The sequence below is a fragment of the Nicotiana sylvestris genome, chromosome 5 (genome assembly GCF_000393655.2).
Source record: "Nicotiana sylvestris chromosome 5, ASM39365v2, whole genome shotgun sequence".
Taxonomy (NCBI): domain Eukaryota; kingdom Viridiplantae; phylum Streptophyta; class Magnoliopsida; order Solanales; family Solanaceae; genus Nicotiana; species Nicotiana sylvestris.
Genome location: NC_091061.1, coordinates 1,230,025 through 1,241,775, shown reverse-complemented (window position 1 = coordinate 1,241,775; position 11,751 = coordinate 1,230,025). Strand labels below are relative to the sequence as shown.

Below are 11,751 nucleotides of genomic sequence, written 5' to 3'. Positions count from 1 at the left end.
TTGTTTTAGCGAAATGCAGGTGATGATTAAAAGAAAGATTTGGCTTTGAAGAAAAAACAATAAGTTTTTGGATTAACAGATGCAGATAAATGGCATGCAGTGACAAAATATATAAATATTAAAGAGTAAATTCGGTTAGTGAGCTCGGTTGGTTATCCAAAAGTTGAGAAGCAAAAGCAGGCTTGCATGTTATGATGCAAGCCATAATGACATATTTGACAAAGAAACACTAGCCATTACAACAACAACAACAACTAACAACTCGAGTGTAATGTCACAAGTGAGGTTTGGAAGGGTAGTCTATGTACGCTGATCTTATTTCTACCATGTGAAGGTAAATAGACTATTCCCGATAGACTCTCGACAACAATGATAACAAACAGTAACAACAACAACAAGATACTAAAATAATCAAAGCAAGAAAAACTACCAATTACTATTGTTTACGATCAGGGGTCGAGCTAGCCCATCAACTACTGGTTCGATCGAACCTAGTAGCTTTGGTCCAAATCGTATATTTATCTTATGAAATTCAATGAATATGTACTAATTAGACCCAATAACTTAAAAGAATTAGAAACCCGAACCCATAACCTTCAAATTCTGACTCCGCCCCTGTTTACAACAGAAAGATCCAACTATACGTATACCCAAATCAAGCTGAAGCGCCGTACTGAATACATATCTTTTGCCCAAAAAAGGCAACTTCAAATCAGCATGGGCTACGAAATTTCCTCGTTCCTGCTAATTTAGTTATGACCATAGACTTTCTCTCCGTGCGTTTTATGGGTATTTTCCGACCTTTATTTTGACATAATATAATATAAAATTAGTTTATGCGAAAAGAAAGTAATAACAAAAATGGCAAAGGGCTAAATATACCCCTCTACTTTCAAATATTGTTTACTTGTACCCCTCGTTATACTATTGGGTTATCCATACCCCTACCGTCATACTATTGGGTTATCTATACCCCTACTATCATACTTTGAAACAAAAATACCCCTATTTTAGATGGAGTGACACGTGGCTACACCAGTTTAAAACGACTCATTTCTTTTTTTTACTCGACCAGTTTTTAAAAAAACCCACAACCCGGCCCCTATTTTCAATTTTTTCCATTTTTTTTAAAATTTCAGTTTTTAAAAACGAAAATATTTTGTTAAAAAACAAAAAATAATTTTTTCCTGTTTTTACAAATTTGTTTTTCCAGTTTACAAAACAAAATTCTTTTAAAAAACTGAAAAAAAATATTTTTCAAAAACGAAAATATTTTGTTGAAAATAATTTTTTCAGTTTTTAAAAAACGAAAATATTTTTTTCTGTTTTTACAAAAAAAATTCAGTTTATACAAAATTATTTTTCAGTTTTTACAAAAAGAAAATATTTAAAAAAATGAAGAAAATGGTTGTTGCTACTGTCTGTTTATTGCCTCATTTTCACTTCCTTTGAGCCGAGGGTCATTCAGAAACAACCTCTCTACCTTCATTAGGTAGGGGTAAGGTTTGTGTACACTTTACCTTCCCTAGACCCCACTTGTGATATTTCACTGGGCTTGTTGTTGCTGTTTGTTGTTTTTAACATTGTATAATTTATTATTTGTTACTATCCTAGTATAATAAGGGTATATATAAAAATCAAATAACCATTTTAAATTTGCACATAATTAAACTGTCATACGTAATGTAATGGACAGAGTAATATTTTAATCTCAATGCATCTTTCAAAATGCAAGAAGAATGACAAGTTTGGTAGAACAAATTCTCTCAATCTTTATACAACAACAACAACAACCCAGTATAATCCCACTTAGTGGGGTCTGGGGAGGGTAGTGTGTACGCAGACCTTACCCCTACCTTAGGGCAGAGAGACTGTTTCCAAATAGACCCCCGACATCCTTCCCTCCAAGAACTTCCCACCTTGCTCTTGGGGAGACTCGAACTCACAACTTCTCTCAATCTTTATATATATGCAAAACAAACACCTACTATAAAACAATTCCTTTTCTTTAATACTTCAACTTATATATTCATTGCCTTCCTTTTGACATAAAATTAAAGCTGAAAAAATAATGGAGTCCTCCACTGAACTCAAATGTAGAAAACCATTTCTGAAACCAATAGAAACAAAGAGAAAAACCATAGAAGAGTTGGAAATGGACGTTGAAGAAGAAGAACCATTGAGTCCCACAGCAAAAATGTTCTTAGATCCAATATTAAATATTCATGTAATGGCCATTATGTTTTGCAAAACTAGGATTTCTCCACAGCCTACTAAAGACAAGTTGGTTCATACTTTGCTTAAGCATCCACGTTTCACTAGCGTCCTGGTATGTTTTCATTAGAGGCGAATTCATGATTTATAGTCAACGAGTTTAATTTATAAGTTTGTATATATGCATAGTTTGTTTTTGTAGATATACTTGTGAAGTTAGCGTACTGGTATGTTTTCATTAGACGAAGAGGCGAATTCACGATTTATTGTTAATGAGTTTTATAAGTTAATTTATAAGTTTGTACATATGCATAGTTTGTTTTTGTAGATATACTTGTGAAGTTAGTGTCCTGGTATGTTTTCATTAGAGGCGAATTCATGATTTATAGTTGACGAGTTTAATTTATAAGTTTGTATACATGCATTTTTTATTTTTATTTTTATTTTGCTTCTACACTTGTGAAGTTGCCGTCCTGGTATATATTTTTGTTAGAGGCGAATTCATGATTTATAATCAACGGATTTATAAGTTAATTTATAAGTTTGTACCTATGCATATTTTGATTTTGCATATATACTTGTGAATTGAGTCGAATGCAATGGATTCAGCAGTAGAATCTATTCAAGCTTCTCTAAATTCGAACCCTAGTTTCTATAATTTCTACATTAGTTTTGTTCGTTGAAATTTTTCAAAAAAGAACTTAACTTAAAATTAAAAGAATATTTTTGGTTCAAACTTGTCTCTTTATAAGTAAGGGCGGAGCTAGAGCATTAGGTATGGGTTCAGGCGAATTCACTACTTTTTACTTAGATCTTGTACTAGTATTAAATATTTCATTAAATATGTATAAATATTTAACTTAATAACTAAGACGAGCTTCGGTGACAAATTTAGAACCCGTTATTTTCAAATTCTTGCTCCCGTTCTGTTTGAAAGATTAAAAAAAAAAAAGTGCAATCAACCACCTTAAATTAAACCTAAAACACAACTTTTGCTCATGTGCTCTTTGCATGTATTTATTTCATTACGTCTCTGTTCTCTGTTTTTTTGCCTCTTTGAGCCGAGGGTCTCCTGGAAACAGCCTCTCTGCCCCTCGGGGTAGAGGTAAGGTCTGCGTACATATTACCCTCCCCAGATCCCACTTGTGGGATTACACTGGGTTGTTGTTGCTGTTGTTGTTGTTGTTGTCTGTTCTCTATTTTTTCTCCATATTCTGCACGTAAAGTAAGTGTGTATACCTCAAGATTCATGCATCATACACTAAAAAAATTGAAATTAGTGACGAACTTTATTGCTAATCTGTTGTTAAATCGCTCATAGCTAACATAATTTTTTGATAATACGTCGCTAAATAGGATTAGCATGCAGCGGCGGATTCAGAATTTTAAATTTATGGGTTCCTAAAGAATCTCAAGTTAATATATAATAGTAATTGGATTAACCAATTGGGTTCCAAGCTAAATATTCTTATACATTTTATGGATTTTTTAATACAAATACAAGATCTAGACAAAAACTACCGAGTTCACGGGAACCCATAATTATTATGCTGGATTCGCCCTTGTTAGCATGAATTTTTCTGTTTAACTACAGAATTTGTCCGTTTCTAATTCTTGTTTTTTTTAGTAGTGATACATGCTAAACAAATTATTGGGAAATATTAATTACAGGTGGTAGATGAAGAAAATGGAGGAGAAATGAAATGGGTACAAACAAAAGTTGATTTAAACCAACATATTATAATACCAGAAGTTGATGAAAGTAAGCTGGAATTATTATCACCAGAAAAATACATAGAAGATTATGTTCACAATCTTACTAAAACAAATCTTGACAAATCAAAACCACTATGGGAATTTCATCTTTTGAATATTAAAACTCGTGATGCTGAAGGTGTGAGCATATTTCGTGCTCATCATTCTCTTGGTGATGGCACTTCTTTAATTTCTCTATTATTAGCTTGTACTCGTCAAACTGCTGATGAACTCAAACTTCCTACTATTCCTACCAAGAAAAGAAGACCTACATATGACTCAGGTTTGATTTCTTTTAGTTTTTGAGCTCTCTTTTTATTTCTTATTTTAAGCATAAAGACATAAACGGCAGCCTGGCGCATAAAGTATCTGTATTCACGCACGGTCCGACGAAGGACGGTGTATTGTGTGTGATGTAGAAAACCCTACTTTTGTCTTAATTAAAAAAAAAGGAATCATCTTGTCTTGGTTCGATTTAGACACGATGATACGCACTAGGGCCGCAGGGTCCTGGTGCATAAAGTATCTGTATCCACGAAGGGTTCGAGGAAGTGCTGCACTGTAGGGGTGTGACGTAGATAGCCCTACTTTTGTCTTAATTAAAAAAAAAAGGAATCAACGCGTAGGTTTGATTTCTTTTAGTTTTTGAGCTCTCTTTTTATTTCTTATTTTAAGCACAAAGACATAAACAACAACCGGTGCATAAAGTATCTGTATTCATGCAGGGTCCGAGGAGACTTGCACTGTAGGGTTATGATGTAGACAACCCTATTTTTGTCTTAATTAAAGAACAAGAAATCATTGTGTCTTGGTTCGATTTAAACACAATGATACGCACCAGGGCCCTGCGGCCCTGATACATAAAGTATTCGTATTCACACAATTTGAGGAAGGGCCCGCATTGTAGCGGAGTAATGTAGACAGACATACTTTTATCTTAATTAATAAAATAAAGGAATTATCTTGTCTTGGTTCGGTTCAAATATTTGAAAAGCTACATGCCTCGAATTCGTATATAGGTAGAACAAAAAAATTAAGCACTTCGAGCTACTAAAGATTGAGAAGATTAAGTACTCAACAATTAATTTCATTCTGAGTTATATTGTAGAAATTAGACCTAATTATTAAGTAAGAAGTTATGAAACGACGAACTTGTGAATACAACAAATTCTATTGAAAAAGACTTTAATTTGATTAATAAAATCCAATAGGTTTATCACGTATTTCTTATTTTTATATGATTGTATTTGAGTGAGCATGATATTTAAGAAGAAAAATGAAAGACTTTTGACACATACCAAATCATTAGAACTTGTGGTCTTACACATATCATGACATTTTTATTGTTATATAAAATACCTCATTGAAATAAAATTAAGGAAAAGTTTAAAGTCAAAGAATTTCCAAATATGGAATAATATTATCCTTTTTAGAACAGATTAAAGAGAAAGAATGTCATCGTATAAAATAAAACATAGGGAGTACTACTTTTTACATACTCTAACTACTCATATAAGTAGCTAGCTTTAAGATGTTCATAATAACAACATATATTTATTACATAAATGGTATATAGTATAGGAGATTAGGGGTAGATCATATAAAATAGGAAATAAAAATTTGCTTAAACTTTTAAATGAGACGGTCACATATTTTAAGACAACTAATTAATTAATCTTTTTTTGCAGGTAAATCAGAAGTGGAGGGAGGATTATTAGGATTATGGGGGTATGTGTTAGCAGTTTGGATTTTCATAAAAATGATTGGGAATACAATAGTGGACATTTTCATGTTCATAGCCACACTTGTATTCTTGAAAGATACAGAAACCCCTATCAATAGTTTGGCTGCAGATTCCAAGTCTAAAATTAGAAGAATTGTTCATCGGACAATTAGTTTGGATGATATGAAGTTGGTCAAAAATGCTTTGAACATGGTAAGTTAATTACTCTCTTCTCCTAGGTCGAAGGCCCTTTTTTCGGACTGTCTTGTTTTCAGGCCTCCACGGTTGTCAGTGGCGAAGATAGGAATTTTATTAAGGGTGTTCTAACTTGAAATAACTAAAAAAATCCGATAAAGAGTGTTCAATATATGTTATATACCTCTATAACCTAATATTTTACCTATATGCGTAGTGTAATTTCCGACAAAGGGTGGTCAATTGACCCTCCTAACCAAGGTGTGGCTTCGCCCCTGACGGCCGTCCATGGTGCCTCTCTAGAAAAGATACAATATTTTTCGACTCTCCGTAATTGGCCCCTAAGCTTCCCTATAACTAAAATGCATATAAGTTAAACCCAAAATAGATTTAGAAAATACCATAAAACGCTTTCTAATTATGTAGATAAACCTTTTCTTCTCTTTTTTTTAAGAGATCTTGTCACTAGGGCGGAGCTAGAAGCCCGGCTATAGGTTCGATCAAACTCAATAACTTTTGATCAAATAATGCATTTGTATTAAATTTTATATTAAATATATATAAAAGAGTCGTCGTTTCAAAATTTAGAATCATTAGCTTGTCATTGAGGTTGTACTTGAAAGAGTCGTCGTTTCAAAATTTAGAATCTGTCTGAATTGAGTGGTCCTTTCTCAAGCAACTACTGACACATAGATTGACCCGAGCTTAGTTTCGTTTTACTATTTTTTTTTCTTAGCTCATCCTCCTGAAATTCTTTAAGAATTTTTCAGTGAAATTTACATGACATTGTGTCCTATGCTAATATATATTATAATCCACAGACTGTAAATGATGTTGCCTTGGGAATTACTCAAGCTGGTTTATCTAAGTATCTCAACAGGAGATATGGTAAGTCAAAATTTTACAAATTTTACATTATTTATATTTTAAAATTCTAGTAAAATATATAAGATATTCATTCCTTTAATTACCACTGATTTAAATAATATTTGCAGCTGTTGGTAAGGAAGACAAGGGGGACACTGAGGAAAACAACAATCTTCCCTTGGGTATTCGACTTCGTTCTTGTCTTATGATAAATTTAAGATCAAAACCAGGAATTCAGGTATTATTATTTTTATTAGTATCATTAATAGCCGATATATATATATATATATATATACACACACACATTGTTGTATGTTATATACAAAAAAATATATAATTTTATATATGTTTTTGACTACCGGATATAAATAGTTTTGGTCGCGGGCTAAAAGTGATCTTTGCCTGATAATTTACACCCTTTTTAGCCCATTATTGAATAATTTTAATTTTATCTTTTTTAAGGCAATTTAAAAATAATACTCGTCATGATCCATATATTACACTCTTTTATTATAGTCCCATCTGAAAGTATAACACCTTTCTATATATAGAAATTATTTAACTTTAAACTTTCATTTTAATCTTAGCGTCATATGATCATATTATATCCATGTAAATGTCATGTTTGTTTAAGACCACATATTCTAAAGAAGAATTAACCTAATAGTCGTACACTCAACTATTTAAACTAAAAATAGCTGACGGATGTAAATATATGTATAGTCCATGTATAATATGTGTATAACTATGTATAATCAGCGTATAATCTATATATACTAACTAGAAAAAGTAAACAGTGAATTCAGTCGGCTATTTGTGTAAAGATCCCTATTCCAAAAGCTAGATTTTGTTTTTTTTAAACTCTGCACCCGATCAAACAAGTTGGTATAAAATGAGATGAAGGTAGTACTATCTAATACTAACAATTTAAACTGAAATAATAAAGTTTCATTAGCTAGAATTAAATTCAAGAATACAGAAAATTAACCTTATGATATGTTTAAAAATACAGGATTTAGCTGATATGATGGAGAAAGGTAGCAAAGGGAAGTGGGGAGGTTGGGGAAATTGGTTTGGTTGTGCTCTTTTACCATTTAAGATTGCACTACATGATGATCCTTTAGATTATGTTAAAGAAGCTAAGGCAACCATTGATAGAAAGAAGAACTCATTTGAAGCTTTGTACACTTTGGTCATGGCAGAATTACTCAGCAAGATATTTGGCATCAAGGTATGTATATATGAAACTTCAAAATTATGGTACTAACTGATTAGCCTAATAGACACCTCTACTTGTACGACTTCAAAATTATGGTAGGCATGCAACTATAAAATAGTGAAGTGGAATCTTGGAGCAACGATAAAGTTGTCTTTGTGTGACCTATAGGTCACGGATTCGAGCCGTGGAACCAACCACTGATGCTTGCATTAGGATCGGCTATCTACATTACATACACCCTATTGGGGTACAGTCCTTATCTAAATCCTATATGAACGTGAGATGCTTTGTGCACCGGGCTTCCCTTTATGCAACTTCAAAATAGTGTGTTTTAGCTATAAGTGTTGGTATGAAACCCCATGGACTAGAGAGGACAGGAATGTCAAAACAAGATAAGTAGAGATGTCTATTAGGCTATTTTGCCTTCAAATTATGGTATGCATACAACTTCAAAATAGTGACGGGACGTTAGAGCAACGGTAAAGTTGTCTATGTGCGACCTATAGGTCACTGGTTCGAGCCTTAGAATCAGTCACTGATGCTTGCATTAGGGTAGGCTGTCTACGTCACGTCCCCTTGGGTTGCAGTCCTTCTCCGGATCCTGCATGAATGCGAGATGCTTCGTGCATCAATATGCCTTTTATGAAACTTCGAAATGGTGCGTTTTAACAACTATAAGTGTCTTGTATGAAACCCCGTGGTGTAGGGGTACCGGAATATTAAAACGAGACAAGTAGAGATGTCTATTAGGCTATTTTCTCTAGTTTTTCTTTTTGGAACTTTGAACCTCATGATTTACAAAGTGATTGAATGCTAATCTTTGATTGATAGGCAGTGAGTGCTATGACTCAGAGAGTATTTTCAAGTGCAACAATTTGCTTCACCAACTTGGTTGGACCACAGGAGGAAATTGAGTTTTGTGGCCATCCCTTAGCTTATTTTGCTCCAACTTCTTATGGCCAACCAAATGTAAGCACTGCATTATTCCTTTTGTATTTGGCTGGGTTTTTTTTTCTGTCGTCATATAAATTAGTTGAATCTTGAATGGGAAACTAGATTATAAATTTTTCTTTTTTTCCAACACGTGAAAATTCATACTAATATCACTAGCTCATATAGTAAGCAGATTATTTTGATTACAATATTCACATTATTATTGAAATATTGAAGATCAATGTTACGATACCATTGAGCAATGATAAAATTATCTCCATGTAATCTATAAATCGCGGACGAGTTCAAGTCGTGAAACCAGCCATTAATACTAGCATTTTGGTAAGCTGTCTATATCACACCCCTTGAGGGGGAGGGGGGAGGGGGATGTACACACCTTGTTGGATGCGGTGTCATGAAACACTGCTTCGTCATATTTTTATGTTTAAGAAAAATAAAAATATTGAGGATAAATAGAAAAAATGACACCACTTATCATTACAGTGATTTTTTTATTAGTCCACTCGTGCAAATTGTGACACTGCTTATGAAATATTTTGCGTACATCATTGTCTTGGGCGCGCAGCCTTTTCCGGATCCTGCGTGAATGCAGGATGCTTGTGCACCGAGCTGCAGCTTTTTCTAATGTTGGGATACCATTCTTTTTCAATTGTAGGCATTGACGATCAATTTCCAAAGCTATATCAACAAGATGACTATCGTCCTATCACTTGATGAAAGTGCTATTCCTGATCCACAACAACTACTTGATGATTTTGAAGATTCTATGAAGCTAATAAAAGATGCTGTTATCGAAAGAGGACTCGTCAATAATAGAAATGACCAAGAAATGAAAGATATATGAGCATTTATACTGGAAAAAAAATTGTGTTTTGCCCATAATTCACCACTTGTAACTAATTCAGTTTGTTGTCCTTTATATTTGTGAGAAGAGAGGTTATATTTGTGAACTTGATCCATCATAAAAATGCTCGCGAAGAGTACGTGTCATTTTCCAAAAAATATTTTCTGAAAAATGACTTCTGTCGTACCAAATACGGACCAAGGCTTAAATTGAGATAAAGTTATATATAAACGTATAATGTATCAAATGTTTGCTCATGAGACAGTTTAATCTGACTGGTAGTGTGACTAGAATAAATTTTATATTCTCTTATGATACTTATAACTTATTTAGATGATTGTTTCATAATGTATCGTATTGTTTTTTCTGGTAATTAAATTTTATATATACTAGGGAAAATGTATTTACAACTCAATACAGAATCCTTACAACTTTTACTGTGCTTCCTTTCCTCCCATGTACATTCTTTCTACTATCCTTCTAATATTCACTCTACTTTGGATAGTAGCATAATCTACTCAGTATTTTTTTCTATTTTCCTATTGCCTCGATAATGCACTTCTTACACATTCAACTTGGTAAGTGTTTCACAATTTCTTGACTTGGCTTAAAATAGTCTTGCATTCCTCTCCCGCCACACATAATATACGCAGCCTGCTAGCACTACCTTGAACAATTCTGCTTTTGCACTTCTGTTTCCGGCCCAGTTCTCAACCCAAAGTTGTTCCTCAGCCCAGCCATAGGTGTTCCTGTACATACGTTGCCATGCTAGTTAAGCATCCTTTTCCATAACTCTGTAGTGAAAGTACAACCGGGGCGGGGGGGGGGGGAGAGTGAATTGTATATTTTTAAACTTAATCTCTATTAGTTGACTAGTTTCTCAATTAGTCGACTAGATGCAAAAACCTAACAGTTATAATAGCAGAATATAAAACACAGAAAGTAAATGCAGGAATTAAAGACACCGAAATTTTATACTAGTTTGTATTCAATGTGAATCCTAGCCCAGTCCCCTTGGGTTGCAAAAGAGTTCTATTTAGTAAATGCGTTTCTTCGAGTACAATGAAAATGACGTGATAGCTCAGTTCCTATAACACTCGTCTCTTTTGATACAATGCCTCACCAGTGTTGTACTCTCCTTTTTTCTCTGACTTGTTACACAACAGATCTTAGAGAACTACAATGTTTGTTTGCAGTAGAATAAACTAAAGAGAGGATTTTTGGTTCAATCAAAGTATATTTGTCTAAGGCTTGATGCTGAGTATAAATATTTTGGTGAAGACCGTTTGCTGACGAGACTTGGCAACCGAAGAGATTTGATCCTTGGAAAGAGATTGATTCTTTCCAAGAATAAGATTGCTTGCCGTTGCTCTTCCTTGATGAGAGGAAATTGATAGCTTTCCTTCTACAAATGTTAACGACGAGGGTTTACTCCTTGATTGTTGGTCCTTCCTAAATTAGCCGCTCAGCTAATCTTCTTACAGAATCTTCGATGCTTTTTTACTGCTTCAATCTTTCAGATTGAATGTGCTGGCCTTGATTGATGCCTTAAGTTTAGACTTGCTTGATTCTTTCCATCGTAGCTGTCCATGATCTTTGTTGATTGATTCGTAATCTTTGCTGATTGATTTCTTTCCTTAAGCATCCAGATTGACTTCAGCAATCTTGTAGTAGCTCCTTGATTCCTTGATCTTCTATAATTGATTCCATGCACAAATTTATTATTTGCATCATTAATTTGCATGTTGACATTCAAAGTATAGATGTTCAATATTTTCATTTGCATGTGAACATAAGGGACGTAGTTGATCACTATGGATGCCCCATCTTAATAGCATATCCTTTGTGTATAATTTGCCACGAGCCACCAATGTTAGTGTGAAAACCCCTTTTGGTGAGACAAAAAGTTCCATTACTGCTTTTCTTGCATCAGTGGATCTCAGTGGACGAAATTTTTGTTGAGTTTCGTTTAGGTCGTCC

The 11,751-nt window shown here is 33.7% G+C and overlaps 1 protein-coding gene across 1 annotated transcript; it reads left to right on the top strand.

The window, feature by feature from the left end:
• The first annotated feature begins 2,021 nt into the window (after positions 1–2,021).
• LOC104227276 (wax ester synthase/diacylglycerol acyltransferase 11-like) lies at positions 2,022–10,067 on the top strand. The gene is made up of 8 exons (XM_009779501.2): positions 2,022–2,329; positions 3,886–4,252; positions 5,658–5,905; positions 6,709–6,775; positions 6,883–6,992; positions 7,767–7,985; positions 8,805–8,942; positions 9,583–10,067. Exons 1-8 carry the CDS (start codon positions 2,072–2,074, stop codon positions 9,769–9,771), a joined length of 1,596 nt encoding a protein of 531 aa, XP_009777803.1. The 5' UTR covers positions 2,022–2,071; the 3' UTR covers positions 9,772–10,067.
• Positions 10,068–11,751: the final 1,684 nt, after the last annotated feature.